At 35.6% G+C, this 18407-nt stretch overlaps 1 protein-coding gene across 14 annotated transcripts in view; it reads left to right on the top strand.

Moving 5' to 3' along the window:
- The window catches only part of EMSY (EMSY transcriptional repressor, BRCA2 interacting), a 95723-nt gene that overhangs the window by 38879 nt on the left and 38437 nt on the right, over positions 1–18407 (top strand). For all 14 annotated transcript variants that reach the window (XM_046015248.1, XM_046015263.1, XM_046015253.1 and 11 more), the window contains 2 exons: positions 13682–13831; positions 16376–16546. In XM_046015248.1, the coding sequence (XP_045871204.1) occupies positions 13682–13831; positions 16376–16546 (321 nt within the window). The remainder of the gene's footprint in view (positions 1–13681; positions 13832–16375; positions 16547–18407) is intronic.

Below are 18407 nucleotides of genomic sequence, written 5' to 3' on the forward strand. Positions count from 1 at the left end.
GAGCCCGATGCGGGGCTCGATCCCAGGACCCTGGGATCATGACCTGAGCTGAAGGCAGAGGCTTTAACCCGCCGAGCCACCCAGGCGCCCCAGGAACAGTTATTTTCAATGAACTCTCCAGGGAGGTAAGGAAGCTGAGGAAGCAAACCCAGATTTTAGAATTATATTCTGGATGCATTGGGGTTATAGAAAGTAGGCAGTTGAAAAATTAATCTGGAGTTTTGTGTTAGAATTCTGTATTATGAATTTAGCATAAAATGGTATGAGCAGAAGTGCTAAGATTATAAGACACGGTGTATGATAAAGTTTGTGAAATAATAATTTGGGAGTTTATTGAAAGCATCTCTAGGCCAGTGGGAACTCAGGAGTAAGAGTCAGTTTAAGTTATTGGATCATAAAGTATTGAATAGAGATGAACTGGGTGGCTCAGTTGTTAAGTGTTTTGCCTTCAGCTCAGGTCATGATCTCAAGGTCTTGGGATCGAGCCGTGTCAGGCTCTTTGCTCAGCAGGAAGCCTGCTTCACCCTCTCCCACTCCCCGTTTGTGTTCCCTCTCTCGCTGTGTCTTTCTCTCTCTGTCAAATAAATAAATAAAAATCTTTTAAAAAATTGAATAGAAAAGCAGGTAGGATGGGGGTTCAAACACAGGGAAATTAGAAAGACTCTTAATATACTTTATATCTTTAAGAAATAAAAATGGCTTTTTTTCTTCTTCCAATGAATCTGGACTTTATTTGGTAGTAAAAGAAGTGTTTGAAGATGCTAACATTTTCAGTTTTGTTTGTTTTATTTTTTGATAGGAACATTTTTTTTTTTAAGATTTTTATTTATTTGACAGACAGAGATCACAAGTAGGCGGAGAGGCAGGCAGAGAGAGAGAGAAGGAAACAGGCTCCCTGGCGAGCAGAGAGCCTGATATGGGACTCAATCCCAGGACCCTGGGACCACGACCTGAAGCCGAAGGCAGAGGCTTTAACCCATTGAGCCACCCAGGCTCACCCAGGCGCCCATGATAGGAACATTTTGTTACTAGTTTTTGAGATATGACTGACATATCTCAAACATTGTATTATAGGTATACAACGTAGTGATCTATGTATATATTTCAAAATGATTACAGCAGGTTTAGTCAACATCCATTATTATACATAATCACATTTTTTTTTCTTGTGATGAGAACTTTTAAGATTTATTCTCTAAGCAACTTTCCAATATAGTACAGTATTGTTAACTATAGCCACCATACTATAAGTTACATGCTTAGGATTTATTTATCTTATAACTGGAAGTTTGTACCTTCTGACCACCTTTACCTATTTTAGCCAGCCCTCCATCCCCTGCCCCTGGCAACCACCAATATTCTTTGTATCTGTGAGTCTTTTTCTGTTTGTTTTTTTAAGATTCTACATGTAAGTGAGATCGTTCAGTATGTGTCTTTCTCTGTCTGTCTTATTTCACTTAACATAATGCCCTCAAGCCCATCCACTTTGTTACAAATGGCAGGATTTCTTTCTTTCTTTCTTAGTTTTTATTTTAACTCTTTAGTTAACATACAGTGTATTAGTTTCAAGTGTACAATATAGTGGTTTTACAATTCTGTATATCACCCGGTGCTCATCACAAGTGCACTCCTTAATCCCCATCACCTATTTCACTCATTCCCCCACTCACCTCCCCTCTGGCAACCATCAGTTCTCTGTAGTTAAGAGTCTGTTTCTTGGGGCGCCTGGGTGGCTCAGTGGGTTAAAGCCTCTGCCTTCAGCTCAGGTCATGATCCCAGGGTCCTGGGATCGAGCCCCACATCAGGCTCTCTGCCCCGCAGGGAGCCTGCTTCCTCCTCTCTCTCTGCCTGCTTTTCTGCCTAGTTGTGATTTCTCTCTGTCAAATAAATTAAATATTAAAAAAAAAAAAGAGTCTGTTTCTTAGTTTCTTTCTCTCCCTCTGCTTCTCTCTCTTTCCTTTTGCTCATTTGCTTTGTTTCTTAAATTCCACATTTCAGAGAAATCCTGCAGTATTTGTCTTTGTCCAACTGATTGACTTTGTTTAGCATTATGTTCTGTAGCTCCATTCATGTTGTTGTAAATGGCCAGATTTCATTCTTCTTCTTTATGGCTGAATAATATTCCGTCGCACACAAACACACGTATACACACACACACATAATGTCTTCCTTCTCCATTCATCTATCAGTGGATACTTTGGCTGCTTCCCTAGTTTAGCTATTGAAAATAATGCTGCTGTAAACACAGGGGTATATGTATCCCTTCAAATCAGTGTTTTTGTATTCTTTGGGTAAATACCCAATAGTGCGATTGTTACATCATAAGGTAGTTCTATTTTTAACTTTTTTTTTTTTTTTTTTTTTAACTTTTTGAGAAACCTCCATACTGTTTTCCACAGTGGTTGCATCAGTTTGCATTCCCAACAAGAGTGCACAAGGGTTTCTTTTTCTTCACATCCTTGCCAACATTTGTTGTTTCTTGTATTTGTGATGTTAGCCATTTTGGTGGGTGTGAGGTGTTATCCCATTGTAGTTTGGATTTGCATTTCCCTGAGGATAAGTGATGATGAGCATCTTTTCATGTGTCTTTTGGCCATCTGGTTGTCTTTTTTGGAGAAATGTCTGTTTGTGTCTTCTGTCCATTTTTTAATGGAATTATTTGTTTTTTAGTTGTTGAGTTTTATAAGCTCTTTATATATTTTGGCTATTAACCCTTTATCAGATGTCATTATATCTTCTCCAGTTCCATAGGTTTTAGTTTTGTTGATGTTTCCTTCACTGTCACTATACAGAAGCTTGCTATTTTGATGAAGTCCCCAAGTTATTTTTGCTTTTGTTTCCCTTGCCTTAGGAGACATATCTAGAAAAAAATTGCTACAGCCAATATCAGAGAAGTTACTACCTATGTTCCCTTCTAGGATTTTTATGGTTTCAGGTCTCACATTTAGGTTTGTAATCCATTTTAATTTATTTTTGTGTATGGTGTAAGAATGTGGTCCAGTTTCTTTTTCTTTCTTTCTTATTTTTTTAAAAAGATTTTATTTATTTATTTGAGATAGAGAGCAGGAGAGAGAGAAAGAGAAAGCAAGCACCAGTGGGGGAACAGAGGGAGAAGCAGGCTCCCACTGAGCAGGGAGCCTGATGTAGGGATCAATCCCAGGACCCAGAATCATGACCTGAGCCCAAGGCAAACACTTAACCAACTGAGCCACCCAGGTGCCCCAAAAGTGGTCCAGTTTCATTCTTTTGTGTGTTGCTGCCCAGTTTTCCCGATACCATTTGTTCAAGATACTGTCTTTTTCTCATTGGATGTTCTTTGCTGCTTTGTCAAAGATTGATAGACCATATGTTTATGGGTTTATTTCTGGGTTTTCTGTTCTGTTCCAGTGATCTTTGTGTCTGTTTTTTGTTTGTTTGTTTTTTTAATATTTTATTTATTTATTTGACAGACAGATATCACAAGTAGGCAGAGAGGCAGGCAGAGAGAAAGGGGAACAGGCTCTCTGCTGTTCCCGATGCGGGGCTTGATCCTAGGACCCTGGGACCATGACCCGAGCCGAAGGCAGAGGCCACCCAGGCGCCCCTATGTGTCTGTTTTTGTGCCAGTACCACACTGCTTTGATGACTACAGCTTTGTAATATAACTTGAAATCTGGAATTGTGATGCCTCCAGCTTTGCTTTTCTTTTTCAAGATTGCTCTGGCTATTTGGGGATTTTGTGGTTCCATACAAATTTTAGGATTGTTATAGCTCTATGAAAAATGCTGGTGGTATTTTGGTAGGATTGCATTAAAGGTGTTGCTTTGTGTAGTATAGACATTTTAACAATATTTGGGCTCTCAGTCCATGAACATAGAAATATCTTTCCATTTCTTTGTGTCATCTTCAATTTCTTTCATCAGTGTTTTACATTTTTAGAGTATAACTCTTTTGCCTCTTTTGGTTATTTTAATTCGTAGGTATTTGATTGTTTTTGGTGCATTTACAAATGGGATTGTTTCTTACTTTCTTTTTTGCAGCTTCATTATTGCCATATAGGAATGCAGCAGATTTCCGTACATTGATTTTGTATCCTGTGAATTTTCTAACTTCATGTATTAGTTCTAGCAGGGGTTTTTTTTTTTGGAGTCTTTTAGGTTTTCTATGCAGAGTATCATGTCATCTGCAAATAAATAGTGAAAGTTTGACTTTTTCCTTACCGAATTAGATGCCTTTTCTTTTTGTTGTCTGATTGCTGTGGCTAGGATTTCCAGTTCTATGTTGAATAAAAGTGGTGAGAGTAGACAACATTGTCTTGTTCCTGACCTTAGGGGGAAAGCTTTCAGTTTTTCCCCATTGAGTGTGATTTTTGCTGTGGGTTTTTCATAGATGGTCTTTATAATGTTGAACTTCCCTCTAAACCTACTTTGTTGAAGACTTTTACCATGAATGGATGTTATACTTTGTCAAGTGCTCTTTCTTTGTCTACTGAAATGATTATATGGTTCTTATCCTTTCTTTTATTGATGTGATGTATCATGTTGATTGATTTGCGAATATTGAATCGCCCTTGCAAACCAAGGATAAATCCCACTTGATGGTGGCGAATGATTTTTTTTAATGTATTGTTGGATTTAGTTTGCTAGTATTTTGTTGATGATTTTTGTGTCTTTGTTCATCAGACATATTGGCCTATAGTTCTTTTTTTTTTTTTTCCTGTTGTCTTTTTCTGGTTTTGGTGTCAAGGTGATGCTTGTCTTATTCCAAAAATTAATTTTTAATTATCTCTTTTGAATAGCAGGGGTAGGAGATGCTAAAAAATTTCTAGTGAGCAAGATGTAGTTAATCACACAAAAGTCTAGTATAGCTAATAAAAGCCATATGATATTATATACTTATTATGTTGTCTGGATTTACTTTTACTCTGTGTGAAAATGCTTATAAAAGCTTTTCTAGACCGACCCAAAAATCTGTCTGCTAACCCTATTTTCCCCATATGCTTTAAGCCTCAATTGTGGAGTCTTATACCATGACTTCTTTAAGAAGTCTAACCATCATAGGTATACAAGGAATATGTTATTAGCTCTGAGTTGTTCACTCATACTAGATTTTGATTCAGTCTGGTTTGTCAGTTTTTCCTTTTTCTTTCTTTCTTTACTTATTTATTTATTTGACAGAGAGAGAGATCACAAGAGAGGCAGGCAGAGAAAGAGGAGGAAGCAGGCTCCCCGCGGAGCAGAGAGCCTGATGCAGGGCTCGATCCCAGGACCCTGAGATCATGACCCGAGCCGAAGGCAGCGGCTTAATCCACTGAGCTACCCAGGCGCCCCGGGTTCAGTTTTTCCTTTTATGGATCATGTCTTGGGTATCAACTCAAAATACTTTGCATAGCTCTAGGTTTTAGCATTTTTCTCTTAAAGTTTTATAAATTTTTTAATTAATTATTTTTATTAACATAATATATTATTTGCCCCAGGGGTACAGGTCTGTGAATCATCAGGCTTACACATTTCACAGCACTAACCATAGCACATACCCTCCCCAGTGTCCATAACCCATCAACCTTATCCCTACCCCTACCCCCCGGAAACCCTCAGTTTGTTTTGTGAGATTGAGAGTCTCTTATGGTTTGTTATAGTTTTTTTTTTTTTTTAGTATCTAAGCCATAATTAATTTGAGTTAATTTTCTTTTTTTTTTTTAAGATTTTATTCATTCATTTGACAGAGAGGCAGGGAAGCAGGCTCCCTGCCGAGCAGAGAACCCGATGCGGGGCTTGATCCCAGGACCCTGGGATCACGACCTGAGCCGAAGGCTGAGGCTTTAACCCACTGAGCCACCCAGGCGCCCCTTAAGTTAATTTTCATATAAAGTATGTGAGGTTTAAGTCAGGGTTAGTTTTTTTGCCTGTGGATATAGTTGCTTCTGTGCCCGTTGTTGAAAAGGCTATCATACTCTATTGAATTGCTTTGGCACCTTTGTCAGAAATCAGTTGGGCATATTTGTGTGGGTTTATTTCTAGGTACTCCATTTGTTTCATTGATCTTTGTATCTCTCTCTTTGTTAGGATCATACTGTCTTGATTACTATAGCTATATAGTAAGCTTTAATGTAGATATAGTGATTCCTTCCACTTTATTTTTCTATTTCAAAATTATTTTAGCTATTCTAGTTTTGTTGCCTTTCTAATTTAAGCTTAAATGTATCTGCGTGTAGTAAAACTTTACTGGGATTTCCTAGGAATTGCATTAAACTTCTGGATGAGTTTAGGAAGAATTGACATCGTGTTGAGTTATCCAGTTCAGGAACAGAGCGCGGCATTCCATTTCTTTAGGTCTTCTTTCACTTCATTCATCAGTGTTTCACAGTATGCAAATCCTGTACAAGTTTTGTTACATTTATATTTAACATATTTCATTTTCTCTGTGTTGTTTTATTTTCATTTCTCATATTGAGAGTGAGTTTGAACAACTCTTTATGTTTGAGAGCCCTTTGTATTTCATTTTTTTGTGTACAGTTTGTATTCATTGTCCATACTTCTGCTGTGGTATTTTTCTTATCAATTTCTGGGAATTTTATTATATCAGGATAATTGTGTGTGTTTCATGATTTGCAGAGATTTTCCTCCCAGTTTGCTTATCTGTTGTTAACTTTATTTATGAGGACTTCTGCTGTATAGATCTTTTTTTGTTTTTATATAGTTGAATTTATCAGTGTAGTCTTTAATGCTTCTAGAATTTTAGTTATAATTCACATTTTCTACATTTAAATATTTTTCCAATTTATCCCAGTATTAGGAATTGATTATGTATTGCAGTCTTGGGAAGTTGGTCTGTAGTTTTCTTTTGGTGTACAGTCTTTGTTAGGCTTTAGTTTAATATTATGTGCTTTTGAGAAAGAATTGCAATGTTTGCTTTCTTAAAAATGCTTGGAATTAAAAAAAAGCTTACTGAGTTTTAATTTATATACCATTCAAATAACCGTTCAAATGTACAGTTTAGTAGTAGTTAGTATATTCATAGATATGTGTGACCATCACCACAGTTAATTTTAGAACATTTTCATCACTTCAGAAAGAAACCCTGTAACCTTTAGTTATCATTTTCTGCTCCCTATGACAGCCTCTCCAGCCCTAAGCAGCCACTAATCTACTTTCTGTCTCTGGATTTTTATATGAATGGTCTCATGTAATATGTGGTCTTTTGTGACCAGTTTCTTTCACTTACCAATGTTTTCAAGGTTCATACATGTATTGGTATTTCATTTGTTTTTGTGGCCAAATAATATTTCACATTTTGGATTAAGCCGCTGCCTTCGGCTCAGGTCGTGATCTCAGGGTCCTGGGATCGAGCCCCGCATCGGGCTCTCTGCTCCGCGGGGAGCCTGCTTCCTCCTCTCTCTCTGCCTGCCTCTCTGCCTACTTGTGATCTCTCTCTCTGTCAAATAAATAAATAAAATCTTTAAAAAAAAAAAAAAAAAAAAATATCCATTTGTCCATTGATAATACATTTGGATTTTTTCCACCTGTTGGCTGTTATGAGTATATTCTTTGGAAAGTATTCATGTATAAGTTTTGGGTATTCAGTTCTCTTGTGTATATATTTTGGAGTGGATGTGCTTAGTTTATGGTAACTCTATAATTGTTTGAGAAACTACTAGACTGTTTTCCATAATGACTGTATCATTTTACATCTGCATTTGTGTATGAGGGTTCCAGTTTCTCTGCCTCCTTTCCAACACTTGCTATTCTCTGACTTTTTGATTCTAGCCCTCCTAGTTTGTGTGAAGTGGTATTTCATTGTAGTTTTGATTTATATTTCTCTGATGACTAATGATATCAAACATCTTTTCCTCTGCTTATTGGCCCTTTTTATATCCTCCTTGGAGAAATATTTATTTATATCCTTTGTCCACTTTTAAATTGGGTTGTCTTTTTATCAGTGAGTTGTAAGGGTTTGTTTGTTGTTGTTTTTCAGTTTATATATTTTTTATATTAAACCCTTGTTATTAGATACATGATTTACAAATATTTCCTGCCATTCTGTTGGTTTTCTTTTCACTTTCTTGGTGATGTCCTATTACAGAAGTTTTTAATTTTGGTGATGTCCAGTTTATTTTTTCTAATGTTGCTTATGCTTTTGGTATCATGTTTAAGAATCTTTTACCAAATTCCTGATCATAAAGATTTATTCTGTCTTTTTCTAAGTGTTTGGTTGTTTTACCTCTTAAATTTAGGTCTCTGATCCATTTTGAGTTAATTTTGTTATGATGTGAAGTAAGCCTCCCATTTCATTTTTTTGCATATAGCTATCCATTTGTTCTAGTACCATTTATTATTTTATTTTATTAAGATTTTATTTATTTATTTGACAGAGATCACAAGTAGGCAGAGAGGCAGGCAGAGAGAGAGAGAGAGGAGGAAGCAGGCTCCCTGCTAAGTAGCGAGCCCGATGTGGGGCTCAATCCCAGGACCCTGGGATCATGACCTGAGCCGAAGGCAGAGGCTTTAACTCACTGAGCCACCCAGGCACCCCTCTAGTACCATTTATAAAAAGACTATCCCACCCCACCCCGCTGCCTGCACCGTTGAATGGTCTTGGCATCTTGTTGAAAAATCAGTCGGTTTGTTTCTGTGCTCTGAATTCTATTCCATTAATTTGTATGTGTATCCATATGCCAGTGCCACATTTTTTTTGGTTACCATTGATTTGTAATATGTTTTGAAACCAGGAAATGTAATTACTATTATCTTACTCTATTTTTAAAGATTGTTTTGACTGTTTGGGTCCCTTGAAATTCCATATGAATTTTGGAATCAGCTTATTAGTTTCTGTAAAGAAGTTAACTGAGATTCTGATAGGGATTGCATTGCATCTGTAGGTCAGTTTAGGATATTATCTTAATAATGTTAAATTTTTTGACCCATGAACATGAGATGTTTTCCCATTTATTTAGATCTTCTTTAATTTATTTCAAAAATGTTGTGTAGTGTCTAGAGTATAAGTTTTACACTTATTTTGTCACATTTATTCCTAAGTATTTTTTGAAGCTATCATGAATGAAATTGTTAATTTCATATTTTGGATTGTTCATTGCTGATTTATACAAATACAACTGATTTTTGTGTTGTTTGATACCCTGTACCTTTGCTGAAGTCATTTTTAGTTCTAATAGTTTTAGGTGAATTTCTTAGGATTTCCTATGTCAAAGATCACGTGATCTACAAATAGAGATGATTTCTGCTGTTATAGTCTGGGTGCCTTGTTTTTTGTTTTTTTTTGGTTTTTTGGGGGGAGGGGTTGTTGTTGTTGTTATTTTGCTTAATTTCCCTGACAAGAATCTCTAGTAAAATGTTGAGTATAACTTTCAAGAGTGTGCATCATTGTTTTGTTCCTTGTTCCTTCTTTTCATAGAACTTCTTTTAACGTCTTTTGTAAGGCAGCACATTGTTACTAGCAACAAACACCATTTTTGTTTACCTGGTAAAGCCTTCATCTTCCCTGTATTTCTGAAAGATAGCTTTGCTGGATATTGGATTCTGGGTTGGCAGTTTCTTTCTTTGAATACTTGGAATAGTTATCTCTTAACAACTGCTGAGAGGTCAGTTATTAACCTTAATGCAGTTCCTTTATAAGTGATGTTGGTTTTTTTCTTGTTATTTTCAAGATTGTCTGTTGCTTTTGACTTTTACCATTTTTAGTATGATGTGTCTTTTTGTAGATCTCTTTGTGTTTATTCTGTTTGGCGTTTGAAGAGCTTCCTCAATGTGTAAGTTACTGCTTTTCAATAAATTTAGGGCATTTCCTGCAATTTCTTTGAATATTTCTTCTCTTTTCTTGCTGTTTTTTTCTTTTGGTTGTTCTCTTACTGTATGTTTGAGCACTTGTTGGTGTTCTACATTTCTCTGAGGTTCTGTTCATTTTTCTTCATTCTTTTTTCTTTGACATTTTTCAGCTTTCATCATCTCAGTTGCTCTTTTCACATTTGCTTTTTTTTTTCTTTAAGATTTTTTTATTTGTTAGAGAGAATGAGAGAGAGAGAGAGCATGAGAAGGGGGAGGGTCAGAGGGAGAAGCAGACTCCCTGCCAAGCAGGGATCCAGGGAGTCCAGGATCATGACCTGAACTGAAGGCAGTTGCTAAACCAACTGAGTCACCCAGGCGCCCCACATTTGCTCTTTTATTTTTTTCCTGGCAGTTCAGATTTACTCTTGAGCCCCTCTAGTGAATTTTTTATTTCCATTATTATACTTTTTAACCCCAAATTTTCCCTTTGGTTCTTTTTGTAATTTCTTTTGCTTTATTAATACTCTCTGTTTGATGCAACTTTGTTGTCATACCATCTTTTACTGTTCTATAATCATGCTTTCCTATACTTCTGTGAACATGTTTATAACGGCTACTTTCAAGTCTTGTTGTTGTTAAATCTGACATATGTTTGCTCTCATAGCGAATATCTGTTGTCTGCTTTTTTCCCCAGTGTATGGGTCATATTTTCCTGTTTCTTTGTACGTCTCCTTGTAGTTTGTTGGAACTGGACATTTTAGGTATTTATTGATAATTTAATTTATTTTACTTACTTAATTATTTTTTTAAAAAGTAGATTCCTTGCCCAACATGGGGCTTGAACTTAGCCTGAGATTGACAGTCACATGTTCTACCAAACTAAGCCAGCCAACCACCCCTTGATATTTTAGATATTAGACATTATATTTTGTAGATATAGACTTTATATATTGTAGCTAGATACTGGTCTTGTACCTTCTCAATCTGTAATTTTGTTGTTGTTGTTATTTACTTCATTAAATGTTGTTTAGTAACTAGGTCAATTATTTTGGTGAAGTAAGCTTCTGATGCTGTTGCTCAGGGAATCACAGCTCTCGGTATGCCCACAGTTGTTCTGAGATGACAGTGATTCTCTCCTGCTCTTTCTCTGACCACACCCAACTGTCAAACTACATTAACTGCTCTATTGTTTTCAAAAGTGTCTTGGAGTCTTAAGTTGCTTTACGAACTAGTCTAAACTGTGGCTTTGAAGGAATAGTTTCAGAGGTGTATTTGTTCCGACCACAGGAAGGTTCCTCCCAGCATCATTATACCTCAGTTCTCTCCTGCAAGCTATTTGGCCTATTGTCTTAAATGTTGGTTGTTTTATTTTTTATTTTTTTAAGACTTTATTTATTTGAGAGAGAGAGCAGAATGAGAGAGGACACGAGCAGGGGTGAAGGGCAGAGGGAGAGGGACAAGTAGACTCCCCTCTCAGCAGGGAGCCCTACTCGGGGATCAATTCCAGGGCCCTGAGATCATGATCTGAGTGAAAGGCAGATGCTTTTCTTGAGAGCTTGAACTTCTCCATGTGGTATTACAAATGAAGTCAGTTCCTTTGGGAAGAGATTACAGACTACCCGTTTTATTATCTATTTCTACTCTCAGGCAGCTCTGAAACTCTCTCTGAATGACAACTGCTGCTCTAGAAGCTTGAGCATTCAGTGAAGGCAAGGGTGGGAGTGTGGGCAGCAACCTAATATCCTCTTGGCTTGCTTCTCTAGAGGCACCACCTCACAAGCCAGGGCAGTGGTGATTAGGATTCCAGTTTCTCAGTAGAGTTGTGCCCAAAGTATAGCCTTTGTTCCATAAGTTGGTGGCTTGGCCAAAGAAGGGAATGCTCACTTCTTGACATCACTTGCCGGGGGCTTAGCAGTACCTACCTGGGGGCAGGATAAGGTAAACTGAAGTCTTGGGGCTCCTCAGAAGAAAACCTTCCAACAGGGAGCTCAATAAGAGGAAACCTTGTGTTCTTGACTACAGCAGTCTGGAGAGGAGTCTGCCTCAATGCGTAGTGGGTAGGGAGGGACAGGTCTTAGTTTAAATACCACAGATCTCTCCTTTCTTTTTTTTTCTTTTTTTAAAAGATTTTATTTATTTGACAGTCAGAGATCACAAGTAGGCAGAGAGGAAGACAGAGAGAGACAGGGGGAAGCAGGCTCCCTGCTGAGCAGAGAGCTTGATGAGGGACTCCATCCCAGGACCTTGGGATCATGACCTGAGCCAAAGGCAGAGGCTTAACCCACTGAGCCACCCAGGTGCCCAGATCTCTCCTTTCTTACTGAATTTTTTACATATTCTTGAATAAATTTTTCCTCATTTGTCCTTGGGACTATTTCCTGAGCTTCCCATTGGTATCATTTTACTAGTTCCATTGGGTTAGCAGATTAGCAGAGTTCCTCATGCTCTCTTGTCAGAAACTGATCTCTGAATGGTTTTTGTTTTTAATTGAGATATAATTGGCATATAACACTGTATTAGTTTTCGGTGATAACATAATGATTTGATTGATACATATATGTATTATTAAATAATCACCCCAATAAATTTTTAACATTTATCACTGCACAGTTAGAAATTTTCTTTTTTTGATGATGGGAACTTTAAAGAGGAATGGTTTTAAATACATTGTAATTATCTTTTTTTTACAGGGCTGTGAAATTGTTCTGTGAAACTATCTGGGCCTGCTATTTATTGGTGAAGGGGGAGGAGTTCCTTAAAATTTATTTTAAAGAAATTTGTCTATTTAGATCCCTGTCTTTTCTGAAGTCCATTTTGATAACTAATATTTTTCTAGATAATTATCCATTTGATCTAAATTTTCAACCTATTTGCATAGGACAGAGCAAAGTAATCTCTTATGATTCCATTAAGTTTTTTCTGACTGTGGTTATTGGGGGGGTGGATGTACTTCTTTTTATATGTCTTAAGCATTATTATAATTCACTAATGAGGTAATACTGGAAAAAAAATTTTCCCTACAACTTGACTGGTTATGATTTATTATAATCAGGGTTTCTTTATTTCTGCAATAATAGTGCTTTATTGCATTCTTGCTGTGTATTAGGCACTTTACAGTTTTGATTAAATAAATCTTTATAACAACCCAAGAATGTATATACTGATAGTATCTTTATTTTATGGATGAGAAAGATGAGCTATAGAGAAAATAATTTGTCCAGTTATGCCTAGGTGATGATCATAGTTTTAACTTCTTAGTTGGCCTACAGAAATTTAAAATTATTTAAGGTTGTTAAATAAATAGATGTATTTACTTCCTAATGTCTCAACCTAAATCACTATCCAAAAAGTAATATAATTTTTAGTTGTCTGTGACAATATACTCCATCCCATTGATTTTTTTCAATGAATTTAGTGGGGTGAAAGGGTTACCAAATTTTCCTTCCTCAGTTAACAATTAGTACTTAAATTTGTAGTTAGCATGAGGGATTTGTTTTATTTTTTATTTTACTTTTTTTGAGAGCTTTCTTTTAAATGGATATTTTACATTTGGAGAGTCAGTGTAACAATTAAAACATTTAAATAAAAATTTTGAAAAATGTAAAAAAAATCCACATCGTTACACTAATTTGGTTTGAAAGCTCTTATTTGACATGATCATATACAAAAAAAATTTTTTTAAATAATTGTTAATAGTTTCTGTAATATCTTAATTATATTCTTGAATGAGAGAAGTTAGGAAAGATAGGAATTTAAGGAATAAAAATTGAAAGTGAGAGTGTCATCATTTTGAAAAAAAAAAAAACTTCCTGTTTAGGCAAGACTGAGTAAATATGTGTAACTACTGCCCCCTTGGGTTGGTATAAGGAACATGTTTTTCAAAATAATCTGTATTGAGATTTCTCTTTTTTCTTTTAAAGGTGTTAAAATCATCACACAGCAAGTTCAACCAAGTAAAATCTTACCCAAACCAGTGACAGCAACTCTGCCCACCAGTAGCAATTCCCCTATTATGGTGGTTAGCAGTAATGGTGCAATTATGACAACTAAACTGGTAACCACTCCTACTGGTAAGTTTTCTTGAGCGTCATTCCATTCATTCATCATTTATTCATTGAGTAGTTTCTTCGTATCAACATAGTTCTTGACACTGGGAATGTAGGGATTAATGAGACAATTCTTTAAGAGGCTTTCCCTCCAACTAAAATTAGCTTTCTTCTATTATTGTCATGGTCTTCTGTTTTTTTACTTTATAGCACGTACTACAGTTTCTCATTTCTTTGATTATTTGTTGATTTACTGTAGTTCACCTTGTTAGACCATAAGCTCCGTGATAACAGACCGTCTTTGTTTTATTCACCATATATATGTTGAGCTGGTCTGAAAGTAGGTGTTTAGTCAGGATTTGCTGAGGGACCGAAAACGTACTCTCTCAGCCCAGAAGGATTGTACTCTTAGGAGGTTGAAAGTCTATATTACATTGTGGTGTAGTAAGCATTACTCTGACTGAGAGAAGCACAGGATGACTTTTTGCCCAGGTAGGAGAGCACCCAGGCTATGTCCAAGGAAGTGACAGTGTAGAACATTTTAAATAGTACCACCCTTTGTATCCTTGAGCAGTTTACTAATCCCTCTAAGTCTTTTCTCTTGTCTATTTAAATGAGATAACAATACCTGTACCATAAGGTTATTGTAACTATTAGAGGAAATCAGATATGTAAAGTCCTCAGCAGAGTAATAGCTGTTATTATTAATTAATGTAAGAATTAGCTATTACTATTATTTTAAATTTGTATAACTTACCAGATTTTTTGAGAAGGGCCAATACGTAGATGATAGAATCTAAATAATGTAAAATGATACCCATCTCAAGTTTATAAAGCTATCATTTATTGGCCAGGATATAAAGGTCTATGCAAACATTACACTTAATCTCTCTTAGGCTGATATCTCCACTTTTAGTGGCAAAACAGAGACTGATATAAAGCAACTTGTCCAGAGTCATGCAGCCAATAAAAGGAAGATCTGGGATTTGAACCCCAATCTGTTTGACTCCCTTTTTTTCTTTTAAATTGTGACAAAAATAGAACATGAAATTTACCATTTTAAGGGTATAGTTCATTGACATTCAGTGTCATTCATATTATTTTATACCTATCAATCACCATCAGGCTTCAGAACCTTTTCATCTTCCCAAACTGAAACTCTACACATTGAACAGTAACTCTCCATTACCACCTTCCCCTAGTCCCTGCCAGCCAGCATTCTAGTTGCTGTCTCTGCAAAGCCTGTGCTTTAAAAACATGGTATTCTTGCATTAAATTTATCATACTCCACCCTCCTCGCCCCCCGCCCCAAACTTTTTTCCATTTGGTACAAAGATAATAGTGTTATCTATATATGATTCTTTATCTTAGGGAAAGGTAGTAAAAATAATAATGTGCCTGTGCCTTTGTATCTATGTTAGAAATGGTGTTTCTATTTTTAAAACAAAAGCTTAAGTGGAAAATGTTTTGTTAAAATTCAGCTGATTCACATTATGTTTGTAGCATGTTTACTTTGCACTAGATTTTTTTGAGGGGGATTCAGATGTATGTTTGTAACCAGTTTAAATTAATTCTACCTAATGTTCTTCTTTGTTTGGGTTGTGATTGTATTAAAAAATTTTTAAATATCTTGCTAAAAGCATTTTTGCAGGATAACCATTGAAAACGGTTATCACGATGACCATGAGAAAGCATGAAAAAATGCTTTCCTGTCAAAGAAGGTATTATCTTAATCATCTTCATTCTTCCCCAGACTAATAGTTCTTAGTGCAAGAATAGTATTTCTGAGTTACTGGACTTGTAGGAAACTATGACAGGCTCATCTGATTAGTTTTTAATTCCTGTTTGGGAAAAGAAAAAAGTCCTTAGGATAGTGGGCAGGAGTGCAAAATCCTTTGAGAGACATGAAGAAAAATATTCTAACAGGTCAGTTAAAGTTGAGGAAATATGTAAATAGTGAACTTTTTTGGCTAGAAGAAATATTTCTGGCAACTCTTGGCAGTTTCAACTTTAATCTCTAGTAAAATGATGGAATAATTCTTTAAAAGATGGAAATATATTTAGAGAGTAGCAGAGTACAAAATAGTAAAAGTTTATAAAATTTTAAGCAAACAATACTGCCTTATTTGCTGAGTGCTGACATTGGGTTTGGCACTGAGACAGCATAAAACAGATGCAGAGACCTTAAAATCTATAACAGAAATATCTAAAATGTTCTGGCAGGGAAGATGATTAAATTTGAGTTTCTTTTGGCATAGAACTAGTGGACGAAGGGTAGTGGAAGAAAGGAACATAGTTACTTGTACTTTTTCTTGAGGTTAGTAATTTGATGCAACACATCACAAAATTTTATGTGTAAAATTAATTCAAATTGACTTGGCCTTAGTTCTTGCTATGTGCATTGAAAACTGGCTATAAATTGTTACTTAATGTCTTGACATGATACCTTGAAATTCCATTTTCAAGTTAAAGCAATGTAGATTACATTGAATTAAAGCTGAACTGTATAAATTGTCATTCTTCTATAAGTAATGACAAGTTTTTCTTTTGGCTTTTCCCTTTTTATAGGCACACAGGCAACCTATACCCGGCCAACAGTGAGCCCGTCCATAGGTCGGATGGCTGCAACCCCTGGAGCTGCAACTTACGTAAAAACTACCAGTGGTAGCATCATTACAGTTGTACCCAAGTCATTAGCCACCTTGGGGGGCAAGATAATTAGCAGTAATATAGTTTCTGGTAGGTATATCTGAAGCATGTTAAAGCTATAGGTAACTTGTAAGAGGAAAAAGCTTTTCACTGTTGAAGGATTCTTTTTGATATGTTTTCTGCTTACAATTCTGGAGCTTTATTTTTAGTCCTGATGTCTAGTGGTTTTAAGTCTAGTTTTTTATTTCTAGTATTGTTTTCACACATTAAGGTTTTGATTTTAAAATAGAACATTTAGTTGTTTTTCATCAGAATGGAAATACTGTGATTTACATTTATATGGAGATTTTTCATTTACTAAGTATTCTCCCATTTGTCAGTCCTTTCAGAACTGATAAATCCAAATAGTTGGCATCACCCCCAGTTGACAGGTACAGACAGATTTAAGTTTAGAGATTTAAGTTTAGAGAGATGAGATTGACCTGTCCAAGACCACACAAGCTAGATAGAGGAAGACCCTTTTTTTCATAGAATAATCTTATTTTCCTATTCTTTTAAATGTATCTTGAGAACTCCTCTGCCCCCACTTAATGGCTATTCTTCTAAATAGTTTGAAGGACTATATCTTATAATTTCATTTACTAATGTCACTTTAGCTTATTAAAATAAAAATATTTGAATATCTTTTTATTTTCTTTTCATCATTATATTGATTGTTTACTTTTAAGAAATATTTTACTCAGGTAGTGAAAGCTAATACTTATTGGTATTTTGGGACTTTACCTGGTTTTTATCAGATCATTAATTCCTGCAGTATTGGACTATGGACTCTGAAGTGGAATGTTAACATAGCATCTATTTTCTTTATTAGTTTTTAATTAAAATTATGTAAATAATCTCTCATCAAGCAAGCCCTTTGGACTTTAACTGTCTACCATTTTTGTGGACTAGCCATATTTTTTATGCCCCTGGTGAGTTGTTCTGTGAAGGGATTGAAGTACCTGGTAATATATGATGTTGCTGATAACTCAAGGACTGAAAGAAAAAAAAACCAACAAAGCAGGGCATGATATTGGCATAAAGCACAGTATTTAAAACTAATATTGGCTCTATTTTTAAGTGTGAGAAAATCTGATGTTTGCCAAACTGAGGAGGGTGAAACCAGTAGGGAAAGAATCATCATACTCCAGCTTTAAGAGGATTTTTTTAAATAACACAATGAAAACTCAAATTATGATTTATTACCTGACAGTATCTTAATGGTATAGAGCACATTCTAAAACATTTTTCAAAAAGTGATCATTCTTCATTGGTATGTAGCTTTTTATCACTATAATGGTTTTTCTTTACTTACATATGAATTCATAATAACCTTACAGCTTGAAGGAATGTCTAGATGTCATGAGGCCATTGTTGTCAGACCTTCTTATGATTTAGCTGCTTTGTACCAGGTTAGAGTGGTACAGTAAGCAAGCATATTTTCCTGGAAGCCAGAGATCTGTATCCTATACATGTAAACATTTTATCCACCTTTGTATGTAAATATAAAACAACTCATGCTATTTCAAGTACATTTGGTATACATGAGAAGAGTTCTTAAACTTTTCTAGCAATAGGATGTACTTGGCAAAAAGTTGAAACAATGCTGTTCGTTGTGTGGAGCTCGTTTTCTGTCTACTTCCACCTCACTGACACTTTTATTTTAAGGAATCTCTCATTTCTGACTGCTCTAAACTGATCCTTGTTGCATATCAATATTCTTTATAAAGACAGTTCTCTTATTTTGTAATGTTTTTGTTACTTCGTGATAGTGGGATTACAGTTTAGTTTATTAGCAGTTTTCAGACTGTGGTTATCTATTCACATAGAACTGATAAGCCTAGTTGGATGAATTTGGGTAATCCATAATTAGATGCTGGATTCTAGAGTTTTTGCCTACCCTACTCCCTTA

This window comes from Meles meles, chromosome 8 (genome assembly GCF_922984935.1).
Source record: "Meles meles chromosome 8, mMelMel3.1 paternal haplotype, whole genome shotgun sequence".
NCBI lineage: Eukaryota > Metazoa > Chordata > Mammalia > Carnivora > Mustelidae > Meles > Meles meles.